The sequence below is a fragment of the Juglans regia genome, chromosome 11, assembly GCF_001411555.2.
Source record: "Juglans regia cultivar Chandler chromosome 11, Walnut 2.0, whole genome shotgun sequence".
NCBI classification, from domain to species: domain Eukaryota; kingdom Viridiplantae; phylum Streptophyta; class Magnoliopsida; order Fagales; family Juglandaceae; genus Juglans; species Juglans regia.
Genome location: NC_049911.1, coordinates 5,959,394 through 5,978,814, shown reverse-complemented (window position 1 = coordinate 5,978,814; position 19,421 = coordinate 5,959,394). Strand labels below are relative to the sequence as shown.

Genomic DNA, 19,421 nt, shown 5'->3' with positions numbered 1-19,421 from the left:
TTTGAAGTTCTCGAATAACTTTATTCATCGGGACTATTTTAAGTATGATTTGGGTATTAAATTTCTCTTTAACTTATCTCAATTTATTATTATAATTTTTTTAAATCTTAATATAAAATATAATAAATAATTTTTTTTTTAAATATCAAAATAATAATAATAATATTAAAAAATAATATTTTAATAATATTTTATCATCTCATCTCAACTCAATTCAACTCATTTCAACATCTAAACACAACTTTATTTTGATAACTTTATTTTAGTAAGTTGCCTTGCCCAACTATTTTTAAATATTATTTAAATATTAAATATTATTTAATTTTAAATTTTAAATTTTTTATTTAATCATTACAATTTTTTTTAAATTTTTTAACAAAACATAAAAGATAAATTTTAAAAATTAAAACGAAAAGTTATATGAAAAAATTATGTTTAAATAATTTTTTTTTAATTTTATAATATATATTTTTTAATTTTTACCTTATTATTTACATATATATATATTAAAATATTCTAAATATTCGAACCGCCGAACAAAGGTACAGAGTTTGCAATTTAAGGTTATAGAATATATATTAAAATATTCTAAATACTCATATTAAAAAATAATTTACACAACATCTTTTACAACATTTTATACAATTATATTTTAAACAAAGAATATTTTTATAAAATATCTTATAAAAGTAACATTATTTTATAAAAATATCCTCATTTTATAACATTATTAATTTATATAATATGTTGTATAATATGTTGTGTATATCATTGTTCTAGAAATAAATGGGCAATCCCGTGAGTTTACTTTTCAAATTAACTTCACTAATAATTATTTTTTTAATTATTAAAAAAATAATAAATAAAATAAAATACTCAAACGATAATTTTGATAGAGCAAACTCATGAGACTCGTTTATTTTCACAAATAAAATGAGATGAGTTGAAATAAAAGTTAAAAGTTGAATAAAATTTTATTAGAATATATTTTTTTAATATTATTTTTATTTTAAAATTTGAAAAGGTTTATTTATTTTTATTTTATTTTGTGTAAAAATTTAAAAAAAATTATAATAATTAAATGAAATTAGATGAGATGAGTTGAAATGAGAATGATTGTAAAACTAAACGAGACCTTGTCATTTTTCTTAAAACTAATCCTTGATACGCTTTTAGGTTGAATAAATTCCACGTATTTCATTTAAAAAAATAAAATTTATCATTAATTTTTTTTTATGTAATTAATCTTGAATTTATCTATTTTTTCCCAATATAAATACACAAAACTTATAACTTTAACACTAGAAATATCATTTCCCGAATTATTAGCAATGCGGTGCGAGAGTGGTTCCTTTTTTTGACGACTGTGTGTGTGTGTTGTATAGGATTTTCTGGTGGTGGATAGCGTTTCTACTTTCTACAAGTGTGACGACGATTACAAAAAGAATTTAGAAATCACCATCAAATCATTTTGGACTGTATTTAAAGGGAGAGAGATAAGATAATGAACACAGAGAATACCGCCAAAATGGACGCCATGGCTGATGATCTGCCTAAGAAGCTTCACATAGCCATGTTCCCATGGCTGGCCTTCGGTCACATAATCCCGTTCTTAGAGCTTAGCAAGCACATAGCTCGAAAGGGTCATCATATTTCATTCATTTCTACTCCTAGAAATATTGAACGCCTCCCAAAAATCCCTCTAGATCTAGCATCTTTCATAACTTTTGTCAAGTTGCCCTTGTCCCGTGTAGAGAACCTCCCAGAAAACGCAGAGGCCACCATGGACGTACCACATCACATAATTCCATATCTTAAGATAGCTTACGATGGTCTCCAGGAACCTTTATCTCGTTTCTTAGAAACCTCCACTCCCGATTGGATTGTATATGACTTTGCCCCCCATTGGTTACCACCAATTGCAGTTAAGTTATGCATCTCACGGGCGTTCTTCAGTGTTTTCAGTGCATCATGTCTAGGTTTCTTAGGACCCCCAGCAGAGTCGAGTGTGATGGAAGATGCTATTTATCCAAAGGGCACGAGGATGGAGCCCGAGCGTTTAACTGTACCTCCCAAATGGGTTCCCTTTCCAACGAAAGTAGCGTTTCCGCTATTTATGGCAAAGCAACTAGTCCTTGGCTTCTATGAAGAAAATGCTTCTGGTATTTCCGATTGGTTTCGTTACAGTAAAACGGTGTTAGGCACCGAATTCATTGCTGTTAAAGCTTGCATGGAGGTCGAAGGTGAGTGGTTGAAACTTATCGGAAAACTTTATAATTTACCTATAATTCCAGTGGGCTTATTACCACCGTCGGTGGAAGATCAAGGCGGACATGACGATAACAAGGATAGCACTTGGGGAACCATTGTCGAGTGGTTAGACAAGCAAGATAAAGGGTCAGTGGTTTACGTAGCATTTGGAAGTGAGACCAAACCAAGTCCAGAAGACTTCAAAGAGTTGGCTCTAGGGCTGGAGCAATCGGGTTTGCCTTTCTTTCTTGTTCTAAGAAAGCAAAATAGCCAAGAAAATGGAGAAGACTTGGATGATCAGATTCCTGAAGGATTTGAGGAACGAACCAGAGATCGTGGGGTTCTTTGGAAGGGTTGGGCGCCTCAGGTTAAGATATTAGGTCACGATTCAGTTGGGGGTTACTTTACACATTGTGGTTGGAGTTCAGTGACAGAGGCATTCCAGTTTGGACGTCCACTTATTATGTTCCCCATTTTTGGGGACCAAATACTGAATGGTAAACTTTTAGAGGAGATGCAGACAGGAGCAGAGGTACCCAGAAATGAGCAAGACGGGTCGTTTAGCAGGGAGTCTGTGGCCAAAACGTTAAGGTTGGTGATGAAGGATGTAGAGGGACAGATTTACAGGGATAAAGCCAAGGAGATGATGACAACTTTTGGAGACAAGCAACTCCAGGACCGATATGTAGACAAATTCGTTGAGCTTCTTGAGAACCATGGACAGGCTTGTGGTGATCGCTAATGCCAAGGGTCATTAGAAAGTGAATAAAGTACAGTAAAATTTGCCTTTTTATTTTTATTTTTTATTTTTTTTTCTGATTTTTCTGGAATATTGAGTTGAAGATGCTGCTACTGTACGTTGGTTTTAAGTTCAAAATAAAGAAGCTAATTAATGCAGTGCTCGTTATACAAGATTTAGCCTGGCCACTCTATATATATCATGTTCAGAAAGTTTCTTCTATAGATTTTCAGCCGAGAAGAAGGAAAAATTACAGTTTGCATGTGGTTCTCTGCTAATCAATAGGTTTTCTTTAAGGAAAAAAAAAAGTAAAATGGGTTGAAAAATAGAAAGATAAATAATATCTTTGTAAACCAGTGAACGAAGAAAATAATAAACACCATGTTGCCTCTGATGCAGCTGAGATCATTTTACCAAAGGATCACTCTGCATGTGTATTTGTCACTTGTAAATAGTTTCTATTCATAGTGTCTTCTAGTATTTTAATTAGTAAGTTTGTTATTTTCTTTAAGTGGACAGTACAGACGTGTGCTAGGCAGCAGGCTGCATATTCTTTTCCGCTAGCTGTTTTTGGCAGAGTCACAGTACTATATATATATAATATATATATATATATATATATATATATATATGTAGGAAAGCAACATTTGTAATTTTATTCTTCTTCAATGAGAACAAAAGTTTGTCTCAATTCCTATCTGCTTTTTACTTTTCTCTGTAAGAAAAATTCTTACATAGCATCAAAGCAATGTTATGAATAAAAGAACTTTTCATGGCTGCCGACACCTCTCATATATATATATATATATATATATCACACAAATATATATATATATATGTTTCTTGACCATGATAACAACCCATCCATTCCTTTAGTCCCAGATCTTCTCACTACATATAACTACACAACTTGGTCAAGAGTCATGTGTAGAGCCCTACGAGCCAAGAACAAACTTGGCTTCATCAATGGGTCATTACTCAAACCTAAGGATCCTGCTGACCCTCTTCTTGATGCTTGGAAAAGATGCAATGATGTTGTTGTATCTTGGATACAAAACTTCATTAGCCAAAATTTACGGTCAAGTATTGCTCTAGTTGTTGATGCCAAGCAAATTTGGGAAGAGTTGAAGGATAGATTCACTCACCAAAATGGATCACAAATTTTTCAACTGAAGATAGCCTTAGCTACTCCGCAACATGACCAAGATTATGTAAGTGCTTATTATGGCAAGTTAAAAATCTTTGTGGGATTAACTGATAATTTATGAAACCATACATGATTGCACTTGTGGAAAACTCAACATCCTTTTAGATAGGTATCAACATGATTGTGTTATCTAGTTTTTGATGGGTCTCAATGACTCCTACAATAATACCCGAGACCAAATAAAGATCTTGAACCCCTTACCTGCTATGAACAAAGTCTTCTCCATTATCTAACAACAAGAGAGGCAACATATTGTGCTCTCTGGTCTGCCTTCCCCTAAGTTAATAGCTCTTGCCATTAAGAAAAGATATTCATCCTTCAAACTTGCCACAAGGCCATCATTCCCACAGAAACGTGAGAGACCTTACTGCACTCACAACCACATTCAAGGTCATTTTTAAGAAAACTGCTTCAAAGCAGGCAATGCATAGGCTCCTATTTGTAGCCACTGCAATATGTCAGGGCACATGATTGATAAATGCTGCAAACTACATGGATACCCACATGGACACAAACTTCATAATAAGGGCAATCAAATAGGTTTTTCTGGTAATATGTCATCGCTAGAGCAAGAAGAAAATACTGAGGGGAAGATGTCTTTTACTAAACACCAATATCAACAGCTCATTTCACTACTGCAGTTAAGGGAGGCCCCCATTGCCAGCCATTCAGCCAACCAAGTTTAGACAGATTTCAATTCTCCACCCACCATGTCTGGTATGCACATTTGCTTAACTTCCTCCTCTAAAAAATCATATGCTCTCTCACCTTCGATAATTGACATAGGTGCTACAGATCACATTATCTGAAACACCTCATTCTTCACTTCCATTACATCACAAGTCTCCTACATGGTTAAACTTCCCAATCGACACACAACTCCTGTCACCCACATTGGTACAGTGAAAATCACCAATACACTGACCTTGAACAATGTTTTATGTGTCCATTCTTCCAGTTTCAATTTGATTTCTGCCAAATAGTTAGCTAACTCCATTTCTCATTGTTTCATTTTCTTTTCACACTCTTGTTATATTCAAGACCTTTTGCCATGGACCACGATTGGCATGGGTGAACTGAGGAATGGCTTGTACCACCTTGTAGTGACTGAAGTGCTTCCTACAACTTTGTTTGATCAGTTTTCTATTTCCCTAAAGAAGTACATGTATGTTTCAGTTTTTTAAGTAGCAATGTTGATGATGTATCAAACCTTTGGCATTGTAGAATGGGTTATACACCCCTCTCAGTTTTAAATCTAATCACAGATGATTCTGTAAAATTGCATTTGCCTACTGTTTCTAATGTTCCTTGTTGCATCTATCCAAGTGCTAAACAACACAAGCTCTCATTTCCCATTAGCACACATAAAAGCAAACAAATCTTTGAGCTTGTACACTGTGATATATGGGGTCCAAATTCTATTGAGTCTTATGATGGATCTAAATACTTTCTAACCATTGTTGATGATTTTTGGAGAAGCACTTGGATTTATCTTCTCAAAAGTAAATCTGACACCAGAGTTTGCATTGAAGCCTTTTCTAACCTTGTGGAAACACAATTTGATTCTAAGATCAAAATCTTTAGAATGGAAATGGACTAGAATTCCAAATGAAAGAATTTTATAATAGCAAAGGTATTATACACCATAGAACCTGTATTGAGACCCCTCAACAAAATGGAATTGCAGAAAAAAAATAGCAACACCTCTTTAACATAGCTCGAGTACTTAAAATCCAATCTGATCTTCCTATCAAATATTGGAATGACTGTATCTTGATTGCATCCTATATAATCAACAGAGTTCCTAGTCCATCTTTGTCTAACAAAACTCCTTTTGAACTGTTATTAAAAAATCCACCCACTTACTCACCTATGAGGACTTTAGGTTGCCTTTGTTTTGCTATCACTTTATCTCAAAGTAGGAAGAAATTAGACCCTCATGGAAGAAAGTGCAATTTTCTTAGTTACCCGTTTAGGGTCAAATGTTACAAACTTTTGGATCTTGATACAAACACAACTTTCATTTCTAGAGATGTGATTTCACATTGAGCACATCTTCCCTTTCCAACATTCAAAATATCACATTTCACCTCCACCAATAGGTTCCAATAGCACTCTGCCAAATGCTGTCTTATCTTTCACCACACATTTCCATTGATCTAGTCACCATTTCTTCCCCCTTGGTAGAGTTTGAAACCTCTTATCCTCCTTCACCAGTTCCTCTTGCATCACATCATCCTCACACTTCTCCACTGACTTATGATAACTCATCACAACCCTCCAATGAAACTGATCTCAGAAGGTGAACCAGAATTAGAAGGGCACCTCGATACCTGTAAGACTTCCATTGCTAGCAAGTCTCCTCACTTCAACATGCTTAATCTCTATCCAAGGCTTCTAGTAGTCCCTTCCCTCTATCCAATTCTCTTCCTTGTAGCAATCTGTCACTTGCATTTTTTTTTTCTTTCACCATTTCATCACACAATGATCCACACACTTATAATGAAGCTGTTAAAGACCATGGCTAGTGTAAGGCAATGGAGGCTGAACTTGAAGCACTAGAGTTGAACAACACATTGGAGGTCACTGACATGCCATTTGGGAAAACCACTATTGATTGCAAGTATGTTTACAAGACAAAATATAGATCAGATGGCAGCGTTGAAAGTAAAAAGGCTAGACGAGGGATTCACACAGCAAGAGAGAATTGATTACCATGAAACATTCTCACCCGTGGCTAAGATGGTGACAGTTAGAACTCTCTTGGCTTTGGTAGCTATAAAGGGGTGGCATTTCCATCATGTGAATAATGCATACCTTCATGGAGAACTTAATGAAGAAAACTACATGAAGAAACCTCCTAGTTATGATAAAGAAAAACCTGGTCAGGTTTGCAAGTTGCTTCGAAGTCGTTATGGCTTGAAGCATGCTTTAAGGCAGTGGTATTCAAAGCTTTCTGCCTCTCTCATTCTCTTTGGCTTTGTTCAATCAAAATCTGATTACAGCTTGTTCACATGGGCTGATGGTAATTTTTTTACTGCTTTATTAGTCTATGTTGATGACATAGTTGTAGCAAGCAACTCTTTAAAATCCATGGCTACTCTCAAAGCCTTCTTGAACTAACAGTTCAAGATTAAAGACCTAGGCCCATTCAGATACTTTCTTGGGATTGAGGTTGCTCGATCCCCTCATGGCATACACTTTTGTTAAAGGAAATATACCTTGGATATCCTAGCTAATTTAGACACTCTAGGGTCCAAACCACTTAAGCTGCTTATGGATCAAAATCACAAGCTCAATAAGGATTCTGACACTTTATTGATTGATCCTAGCATCTACAGAAGATTAATTGGCCGCCTCCTATACTTAACCATCACCAGACCATATATTAGTTACCCATTCAAATTTTGAGTCAGTTTATGGCAGAATCAACTACTTACCATCTTGCAGCAGCACACAAGGTACTTAGATATCTGAAAGGAGCTCCTGGCCAAGGAATTTTTTTGTCAACTTCATCACCTCTTCAACTAAGAGGCTTTTGTGATTCAAATTGGGTCTCATGTCCAGACACTAGACACTCAATAATTGGTTATTTCTTATTCTTGAAAATTCACTGATTTCTTGGAAATCAAAGAAATAACCAGTTGTCTCTCGTTCATCTGCAGAAGCAGAGTATAGAGCAATGGCTTCTGCTACTACTGAGTTCACATGGCTGCGTCAACTTCTTGCCGATCTCCTCATTAATCATCCTCAAGCTGCTGGTTTGCTATGTGATAACCAAGCTACACTTCATATAGTAGCCAATCCTGTCTTCCACGAGAGGACGAAGCACATAGAGGTTGATTGTCATCTGATTAGGGATAAAATTCAAGAAAGCAGTATAAGGACAGCTCATGTGTCCACCATCTCTCAATCGGCTGACATATTCACCAAGACACTCCCCTCTTATCTACTCCAATCTCATCTCTCCAAGATGAGAATAGCCAACATCTATTCTCCATCTTGTTTGGGGAGGGGGGGGGGGGGGGGGTATTGAAGCATGATGATCACGCTCGATTACATCACCATCAAGATAAGCTCCCCAATGGTGCTGATGTGAAGGTGCAGCTTCCAAATGAACACCATGTTGCCTCTGATGCAATTGAGATCATTCTACCAAAGGATCCCTCTACATGTGTCTTTGTCACTTGTAAATAGTTTCTATTCATAGTGTCTCTTTTAGTATTTTTAGTAAGTTTGTTATTTTCTGTAATGGGCAGTACAAACATGTGCTAGGTAGCAGGCTGCATATTCTTTTTTGCTAGCTGATTTTGGCAGTCACAGTACTATATATGTAGGAAAGCAACATTTGTAATTTTATTCCTTTTGAATGAGAACAAAAGTTTGCCTCAATTCCTCCCTGTCTTTTACTTTTCTTTGAAATTATTACAGTAAATTCATGTTATATTACAACAATGTGCTTCTAATAGTACCGAATATCACTCTAAAGCTTCAAACTACTATTTTGATCGCTTCAATTTCCTTGCATTCATTCGCACAACTAACAGTACGCCACTTTAGGAGACTACGACCATGTTTGGTTATACATATGAGATGAGATAAGCAATTTGTGAATAGTAGTGAGATAATTTGTAAATAGTAGTGAAATGGTTTGAGTTGAGATTTGTATGGAATTTTAAAAACTGAGAGAATTGAATAAAATAATTATAAAGTTAAAATAGGGTTAAAATATAATTTTTATTTTGTGATTTGAAAAAGTTGAATTATTTTTTATGTTTTGTTTGGAGATTTGTGAAAGTTGTAATGATTAGATTAAAAAGTTAAAATTTGAAAATCTGAAATTGAAAAATGTTTGTATTTGAATGGTGTTTAAATGTTGAGATGAGATAAGATAAGATGAGATGAGATGAGATAGTTTGAAATGTTTGTGAAACCAAACTAGACCGAATCCACCATGTTTGGTGTTCTTGTCCCTTTTAAAGAACCGATACCGTACCAAACTGGTTACAAACCGGATTGAATCGGTCTAGTCCTATTAATGCCAAAAATTGCACAACAGACTAGAAAGGAATAAAGAGTCATTTCCGACCCATTAGTTGATTTGAACGTCGATAGGGTGCGATTCGCGTTCATTTATATGATAAATAATAAATAAGCAAATAAAATAAACAAAGGGAGACACAAAAATTTACGTTGTTCAGTATAAAAACCTACGTCCGCGTGTTGTTGAGGGCAAAACCCATTATATCAAATGATGGTTTTACAATGTTTCATAATCTCACATATCGCTCCATACAATGAGAGAATTTAGTCTCATGAGAGTCCATCTAGAGAATTGGTGGAGAGAGCCTATTAAATTTGTGGAGGAGCTGCTCCTTATATAGAGGTTATTTCCTTAGAGTGATAGAGCTCAATTTACCTTGTGAAGCCTTTTTATTTTCGGAGTCTAAGTCTTGTAAAACCTTTTCCTTTTAGGAGTCTGAGTCAACTTCTTTGTCTTATCTCTTTTCTGCCTTATCTCTTGGCTTTATCTCTTCCCTTAGTGATAGGTTTCCAAAGGGTTTGACCCAGTCAATTTAGTCCCTAACAGATAAAAGTAACCTGTAGAAAAATAAATTCCGGTAGCTGGTTCGTAGTTTTTCACTGTTATACAATGGAGATCTCCATGAGTAGTCCACAAGAAGAAATTGTAAAATTTGTAGTAAAGGCCTTCGAGGATGGGCCTTTGTGAAGGTTTTTTGTAAGAACGTTTGCATAGTGATTGTATGTAAATGTTTATTATTAGTAAATTGCGTATATTTCCATGCTCGATGATAGTTTTTGGTGGCCTCGGTGGATTTTGCCCTGTGTTGTATTTTTTGTTGATGTTTTTCCGTTTTGATGTGGATGTAAGAGTTTGTTTATAGTAACCCACGCTTAAGTGGTTAGGGTGCCCGTCGACCCCCTCAGATCCATCTTATGCGTTGCTGAGCCCGTCGACTCGTTCCCAAAAGACACCCGTGCAAGGCGGTTGTAGAGCTTGGAAGATTATTCCAGACGGTAACCCGCCGGCGGCGGTTGTAGCGAGTGGAGACACTCGAATGTAGTCCAATCCGATTCAATCAACATTTTGGTTTGTTCTTACACCCCTATTCACAAGAGGTCCAGTTGCTTGAAAGATACAATATATCAAGATAGATTTCAATCAATTGGCACATTTGTTAGCAAAATATGCTTTATTGAGTAATTTGTAAGAGTTGATATGGAAGAGATTTTTTCTAATGGATGAGATTAGTATACTCATTAATAAATGAGCGTATGTTTATTTTCAAAAAACAAAAAGGGTCTGTTATTAATTATATTACGTGTCCCACCAGCAGTTATTATCTCCATCAAATCTGACCTAAGGTACTCCCATACCTTACCATTTTTTGTCGCTAATAAATATGTTACATCTACCACTGGCTACCTCTTTTATTTTCCAGACTTACTAATGTATTAGCAGCCAGTACAGACATTTAACTCCCGAGAAATGCGGATTTGACTTACTACCTCCATGGTTCAAAATAAGGATCTATAAATTATATCTTTATAAGATGTAATCCGTCATTTTCGCATATATTTTTAATTTCTGTAATATTTTTTTCTTTAAAAAAATAAAAATAAAATAAACACTTAGTCTCTAGGGCTTTTGTTCGTATAGTGTGTCCTATACTCCGTCTTAGATGGAGTATGGGGTTTGGTTAACTCTGTCTTAGACATAGTTGTGCTGTCTCTCATACTTTAGGTCTGTAGAGATTTGCAACTTGGACTAGACCATATAAGTCACGGTTGTGTACTGGGGAGCTATTAATGTAGTAGTTGGCTTGTGATGTATGTTTCAGATCAAGTTTGTAATATCTGTTATTAATGAATGCAATATGCTCTTCTAAAAAAAGAAAAAACTCCCCAAAAATGGTATGTATCAATCACTATTCACTGTTATATATTATATTTATAATTAATTATAAGGTGTAGAGATATTTTCCGTAGAATGTAAAAGTATTTTTTATAAAATGTAGGGTGTGAGATGATGAATAGTGACTGATTTGAAGAATTTTTCTTAACTCTCTGCACAATCAATCACTTAGAGGAATTGAAAAATGGAAAATGCTAGGTCCAAATTTTTTTTTTACCGAAACCCTCCGTCGAATGACTTGGATATTGCCAGGTGGATTTAAAAAAAAAAAAACAAGAAAATAAAAACCCTACCTCATCTCCCTCATCGGAAGCTACGAGCCCTCATCTCGCTCGTCTCCCACATTTCCACCTACGATGCCTCTCTCCTTGAAAACCTTGAGCACATGTCCCTAAACCACACGATCCCTCACCTTCCTCATCTCTTTGAACCATATGAACCCATTTCCCTAAAATACTAACCCTCACCCATGGCCTCCATCTGCCCGAGCCATCTCATCTCCCTTTCGACATCCTCTCAACATCTCATCCCCTGAACCACGAACCCTCGCACGAAACCTGAGCCATAACCCCTTGCTTCCAAAGCCCCTCACCCCTCACCCTAAATGAACCCCCACCCTGAACCCATGCTTGCTTCATTCCCTCTCCCCCCCTCTAATTTTAAATCACCTGAACCCTCCATCTCCCTAAGCCTGAACCCTCCATCTCCCTGAGCCCGTTGCTTGCTTCCATCCCGATTAGCAGAGCTCCATTTACAACAACAGTCTTTGTTGTTACTCAGTATGCTTTGCTGCTTGTCTCTAATTTTCACTTCTATTTTAATTTTTCTGGCATGATTTAAGTTCAGTCCCTCTAACTTTTTGCTATTATTGATAGGTTATAAATTGTAATTATTAATTGTTTGAATTACCATTGTCGTAAATGTTTTCTGTAGTGATTTATGGTTATTGATTTAGCATTATTGTAACAATTAATATGCTTAATTGGAAAAAACAAAAATTATAGGAAAGTTGCAGCTTGGGTTGCTTACATTGTTTGAAACTCAGGAAGAAAATGAGAATTTAATTTGGTATGTTTTTTTTCTTTTTAATATGCTCAAGCTAGGTGAGTTGACGTACATATTACATAATATATAGTAAGAGATAAACAAACGAGGTTGTGGATTCAAGATTGGAACTCTTAAGACTGCAAACTTTCAAATTGAACATTTGATATTCATACATATATATTTATAGTAGAAAAAAAATTTCGTCAATCTTAACACAGAGTAATTATATTTAAATGGCAGAAAAAAAAGAACCCCAATTAATTGAGCTCCATTTTACATGTAGCAATATCAGAGATTTTGATTTAGGCAATGAAGTTCTTTGCAAAAAGGGGCACTTGAATTATGGACTTTGATTACCTTTTCTTTTGGGTTATGCTTTATCGTGATTTCGTGTTTGTTTATACTATTCTTACCATGTGAGGTTTGGTGGGTATCAAGCTCTCTAAAACTTCCTCTACTAATTGAATAACATGAATACAACAAGCTATTCACAAACTTGAAGTTGTAGATTTCATTGATGATAACAAATATTGAAGTTGTGCCAAATGTGTAGATGATAATAAGCAGTTTGAAGAAGAGCGAAAACCAGTGATAGAAAAGCCCAAAGGTCCTGTTATAGCGTGCATCCCTTTAGAAGTAGTCTTAGTAGAATAAATGAAGCAGTGAATGGATCGGCACGGCCAACGCACCGTGTGTTAACATCATGCGTCCCATGAATTTGGTTCTGGGGGAGGAGTTGCATTTGCTGGGTTCTACCCAACTTTGGTTTGGTATCTTTGGGCTTTGGGCAGTTCTGAGATGTACTTTATTATTGACATGTAATGGATGGGCATTTTTATGTTTTGGGCATTTCTTGTTGTAAATTTGTAAATATTTTGCTTTTGAGAATGAATGGACAGTTTCAGATTTGTGCATATCTCCACATGGCAATTTCAACTTCAGTTTTTACAGTATACCTTGTAAACTTATTCTAGTTGTGAATTTGTAGATATTTTGCTTTTGAGAATGAATGAACAGTTTCAAATTTTTGTATATCTTCACATGACAATTTCAACTCAGCTTCAGTTTTTACAGGATACCTTGTAAACTCATTCTGGTTTTGGGATTTGTAAATATTTTTCTTTTGAGAATGAATGGACATTTTCAAATTTTTGTATATCTTCACATGAGAGTTTCAGCTTCATTTTTTACAGGATACCTTGTAATCGCATTCCATCACAAAATCGTGCATTACAGGATATTGCACTAATTCCATTAATACAAAAATGCATTACAGGAAATTGCACTAAGCCTATTACAGGAAATACGTTTGAATATTACATTACAATAACTTAATGGACCAAAACACCACCACATACTCCAATACTTTCCACCAAAATCGCACTCTAATAATTTCCTCCAAAACATACTCCAATAATTGTCTCCATACAAAGTCATTTCCACCAAAACATTATTGCTAATTACAACCATTTATACTTGTCCTGATAATCATCCTGATTCGAGAGATGCAATTAAGATGGTTGGACCTAACGTAGTCCGGCACCCAAAAATGTTGGTCATTATATAGTGATCCCAACCATGCATTCTCATGCAAATCATACGTATTAAGCAAATTAGGCCAACGTTCTTCAAATTCATGCTCACTTAAAGAGTCATACACACATTTCTGTAGTATGCTCTTAATCTCATCATATCGAGCATGTGATCCAAACTTCTCAGAAAGTTTTTTCATTATGTGCTACTAGCAGAAGCGATGCTTAGATGTTGGAAACACCCTAGCAATTGCAATTTGCATTACCTTGTCTTGGTCTGTAATGATTGCATTTGGTGGTTGGTCCTTCATACACTTCAACCATGACGTAAACAACCACTCAAAGGTATGTGCATCCTCATTGGATATCAATCCGCACCCGAATATGATTGACTGACCATGGTAGTTCACACCCATAAACGGTGCAAAGGGCATATTGTAGGCATTAGTCAGGTATGTTGTATGTAATCACATCTTCAAATGATTCATACATAGCTCTACTTCGGACGTTTGTCCAAAACACATTCTTTAATCTCATATCATGGTCCACGTCTATGTAAAAATAAAAATCTGGAATTTGTTTTTACATTTCTTGGAAGTAGTTACATAAAGCTTCAACGCCTCCAACCCTGCGACGAAGTTGTCTTGCTTTATCAATATAGTTTCGACACCCCTTCTACCCAAATGATAGTTTATCATAACCCCTCGCCTCAACAACTAGAGACTTGAAATTCTTTGACATTCGTATTCCTGCCTCGTTATTTATTTCAAGCCTTTTAGCTATGAGCATCAACCTTCTTAAAGCATTAGAAATGTCTTGCCTTTCCAGGACTACAAATGTGTGTGTACTCCAAGTTTACTTTAGTCAGGGTATATCCGCCTTCATCATTCATCGTCACATTAATCCTAGCCATACACCCTATTTTCTCCGTTTGTCTTGGTTTGAGAACATTGTCAGCCTTACTCTTTGTTGTGCCTTCCCTCACACATACTAATGTAAACCATCTGATATTACCATCATCATCCTGTTTAGAATTCCGTTTACACACCCCAAATCCCTCTTGCTTACCATACTTCATATAGTAAGACAAAACTTTTTCTATAGATGAAAATGTCATTTCGACCTTAGGTTCATCGACTATTTCAGCACATTCTTGCTCATTATCAACTTCTACCTCGTCATACTCATTATCTACATGTTCCATATTGGAATCCATTGCAACTCTAGTGTTTGAATTATCTAAGAATACCCAACCAAATTCAAATCAAGGTATTAACTTGAATATTGAAAGAAATCATATACAATCAATGGGATTTAAAAGAAAAGTGTATGATTTGTTTTTGTTGTAATTATTGACAATGGATTTTATATTGAAAACAATACACTCAAGGGGGCATTTGTCCCAATCAATTACAGTACTTTAAGAAAGGTATTGAAGCCATGAAAAGGGAAAAAGTCATACAAACTAGCTAAAACAAGTAGTGTTGTGGCTGGAATTCATAGCCTTTGAGCAGTTTCTCATATAAATTTTTGAATCCATTGATAGTTGAGCTGAATGCTTAGGCCATTGTGTGCAAACACATCCATACGTAAGGCTCAAATGCTTAGAGATTTTTTATTGGAGATTTATGATAAGCAGAAATCACTAAACACAACGAAATATATAAAAATTGTTTTCATGTAACTCTTGACAAGAAGAAGCTATGGTCTGATGCAATCAGAATGATGAAATAGGCCAAATGCAATGGGTCATTTGCTGCAGGAAACGAATAGGGATCACTATCTTACCCAAGAGAAAAAGGATAAAAAGTGGAGAAACAAACAAAAAATTGGACCGACTTTTTGAAGTTCAATTAATGCTTGTGAGTATTTATACAAAGAAAATAATATATACAAATATACACAAATAATACAATAATAAACTATAAGCAAATTAGGTATGGTATACGGGTCAACACCGACGATTGTCAACAATGAGAAAATTGTCCATTTTTCTTATTTAATTCCTGGTGAGTTTGTATTTCCAAACATATTTTATGGTTTTGAGCACTTGATTCTTCCTAACATTTTTAGATAAAAACCCTAACATTTGAGTAAAAATAGATCAGAAAAAGATGGAGGAAAAACTACCACTCAGAAGAGAGGGAAAACAAGGCCGACGGATGGTGGACTAGAACCAGAGGTCCGTGTCGAAAATAGAGGGGGAAAGTGAGGCCAGCACCTATTGGCTATAGCAATACAATGAGAGGAGAGGGACGATGGCAAGGACGATTGCTGGGTATGTTTTTACTTTTGTTTTTGAATTTTTTTTTTTTAATACAAGTGGCATGCCACTCAAGAGGGACATGTCATTCGGTAAAAAAACTTTGGTAACTGTAGCAGCTTCCTTTAAAAAGTAAAAGATGATCTAAATGTTAAATGTTAAAAAATTATATAACTACATTAGCAGTAAGTTTTTTAAAATATTTAAAAAAAAAAATTAAATACACTAACTATAACTTTAATTATAAGAAAACTGTTTATTTATGTCGAGCTATTTCTTGTGAAAATGATTATTTTTTTATTAAAATAAATCTGTTTTTCTCATAAATAGTCATTTTTATTGTAAATAATCCGTCACAAATGAACATTTTTCTTATAGTGAATTTGTTTGAGAGGACTACATTGTATTTTCCATTCCAAATACAACGGTCGGACATGCGTGTTTTTCTCATCTGAACAAGTACGGTACTAGTGTGGATTAAATTCATATATATATATAATCACAAATATTCTAATAAACCCCTTTAGTTCTCGCTTGCAGGTAAAAGTTTTGTAGAGAAATAACGTATGATATTTGAAACGTTGGTCCCGAACGTCAAAAGGTACAGAGTTGCAGGTTAACGATCGTGTTTTTTAGTGCTGGCAAGTTAATTAAGTGCTCCTCTAACACAAATTTTATAAATAAATCATTAGAAAAGGCCCCCATAAAGATTAACGTATTAAGTTAATAAATTGATATAATTTTATATTATATTTTTTATAATAAAAATAATTTTATAATTTGATGTAAATATTATGTCAAATTTTCCGAAATTGTAGTATTTTATTAGAAAATTATTTATGAATTATTAGCGTTTCAATGTGACAGTCATTTCTTTAAATAACAAAAATTTTATTTGTAGTCATTTTTACATATTTATTGTTTATTTTATTAACGTGATTGATTATTTTACATGTTTTTATATAAAATAATTGATATGGCCAATGTAAAATGTATAAAAAATATGTAAAATTCGCTTTATGTAACTCTTTGATTAATGAGACTGTACTGTGGTATAAGAATTTCGGGCAGTGGATACCCGTGGTTAAACAATTAAGAAATCACCGTCAAATTGCTTTGGACTGTATTTAAAAGGAGACTGATAAGATCATGAGCTCAAGATCAATACCACCAACTGGATGCCATGGTTGATGATCAGCCTAAGAAGCTAATTCACATAGTCATGTTCCCATGGCTGGCCTTCGGTCACATAATCCCGTTCTTAGAGCTCAGCAAACACATAGCTCGAAAGGGTCATCATATTTCATTCATTTCTACTCCTAGAAACATTGAACGCCTCCCAAAGACCCCTCTAGATCTAGCATCTTTCATAAATTTTGTGAAGTTGCCCTTGCCCCATGTAGAGAACCTCCCAGAAAACGCAGAGGCCACCATGGATGTACCACACCGGCCACATAGTTCCATACCTTAAGATAGCTTTCGACAGTCTCCTGCAGGAACCTTTAAATACAGTCCAAAGTGATTTGGACTGTATTGTATATGACTTTGCCCCCCATTGGTCACCACCAATTGCTATTAAGCTATGCATCTCACGGGCGTTCTTCAGTGTTTTCAGTGCATCGTGTCTAGATTTCTTTGGACCACCAGTAGAGTCAAGTGTGATGGAAGATGCTATATATCCAAAGGGCACGAGGATGGAGCTTGAGCGTTTAACTGTACCTCCCAAATGGATTAGCTTTCCAACAAAAGTAGTGTTTTTGCTCTTTGTGGCAAAGGAGGTAATGCTTGGCTTCGATGAAGAAAATGCTTGGTATTTCCAACTGGTTTTCGTTTCAGTAAAATGGCGTTAGGCACCGAAATCATGCCTAGAGCAATCGGGTTTGCCCTTCTTTCTTGTTCTAAGGAAGCAAAACCTCCCGGAAGATGGAGAAGACTCGGATGATCAGATACCTGAAGGATTTGAGGAGCGAATCAAAGGTCATGGGATTTTTTGGTGGGGTTGGGCGCCTAAGGTTAGGATATTAGGTCACGAGTCAGTTGGGGGTTACTTTACACATTGTGGTTGGAGTTCAGTGACAGAGGCATTCCAGTTTGGACGTCCGCTTATTATGTTGCCCATGTTTGGGGACCAAGTACTGAATGGCAAGCTTTTGGAAAAGATGCAGATAGGAGCAGAGGTACCTAGAAATGAGCAGGACGGGTCATTTAGCAGGGAATCTGTGGCCAAGACGCTAAGGTTGGTGATGAAGGATGCAGAGGGATAGATTTATAGGGATAAAGCTAAGGAGATGATGACCAGTTTTGGAGACAAGCAACTCCAGTACCGATATGTAGACAAATTCGTTGAGTTTCTTGTGAACCACAGGCATGTGATGTTCGCTACCAAGGATTAAAGTTTGCATGAACTTCACAGTTCGCCTTCCTTCTTTTTCTTTTTTTGTGTCTATCTGTTTTTCTGGAATTTTGTGTTGTAGATGCTTGTTCTGTTCGTTTTAAGTTTAAAATAAAGAAGGTAACGCAATGCTCGTTATAGTTTGTACGTGTTTCTCCGGTAATCAATCAACCTTCTTTAAGGAAAAAAAAACATTGAAAATGGGTTGAAAAATAGAAAGATAAATTAATAGCGTGTACAATATTAATATGCTTTGTAAACTAGAGAATAAAAGAAAATAACAAATACACCATAGAAAAAGAGAACCGGTTTTGAGGCGTGAGAAGATAGGGCAAACAAAAGGGAAAAAGTTTCAAGATCAAGCAAGGAGGCCGGATTCAACGCTTAGGACTAGACGAGCTGTGTATCTTCTTCTTCTTCCTTGTACGAGGTATCAGTGAAAATATGAATGTTGAGAGTTTGTATAAATACTATTTGCAAACAGTACTGTCTCTATTAACAGTGGCACAGAGAATGAAAATTGAAGAAAAGAGCATGAAGAAGATGAAGACAACAAAAAGCTGAAATTGGAATAACCGAATTATATTTGAATATTTTGTGTGTTTGTACAAGCTATGTGCTGCTATTTATCGATTACAAAAATAGAATGAAATAACAATAAATGAACAAAGAATAATTGACAGCTTATAATGCATAACAGAATGGCCTCATGTGATTGCTATATCTTTATCAAGTGGAACCATGGGCATTGTATGTCCAATTGCATCCTATAATCTCAACAGTCCCCCGCAAGATGGAGAGTAGATGTTTAAGATTCCCATCTTGGACAAGCATATGTAGTGAGCGTTGGAGAATGCACGGGCTTGGTGAGAAGATCAACTAACTGATCAGAGGAAGGGACGTGTGCAACAGCTACTTGGCCAGTTGAAATTTTGTCACAAACTAGATGACAATCTAGTTCGATGTGCTTGGTTCACTCATGGAACACGGGGTTGGCAACTATATGCAATGCGGCTAAGTTGTCACAATACAAGGTTGCTGGAGCATCAATCGT

The 19,421-nt window shown here is 35.5% G+C and overlaps 1 protein-coding gene and 1 pseudogene across 1 annotated transcript; both read left to right on the top strand.

Moving 5' to 3' along the window:
* The first annotated feature begins 1,463 nt into the window (after window positions 1-1,463).
* LOC108990657 (putative UDP-rhamnose:rhamnosyltransferase 1) lies at window positions 1,464-3,162 on the top strand. The gene has a single exon (XM_018964680.2). It carries the CDS (start codon window positions 1,505-1,507, stop codon window positions 2,990-2,992), a length of 1,488 nt encoding a protein of 495 aa, XP_018820225.1. The 5' UTR covers window positions 1,464-1,504; the 3' UTR covers window positions 2,993-3,162.
* A 13,996-nt stretch (window positions 3,163-17,158) lies between these two features.
* On the top strand, window positions 17,159-18,368 carry LOC108990648 (annotated as a pseudogene).
* The last annotated feature ends 1,053 nt before the right edge of the window (window positions 18,369-19,421 follow it).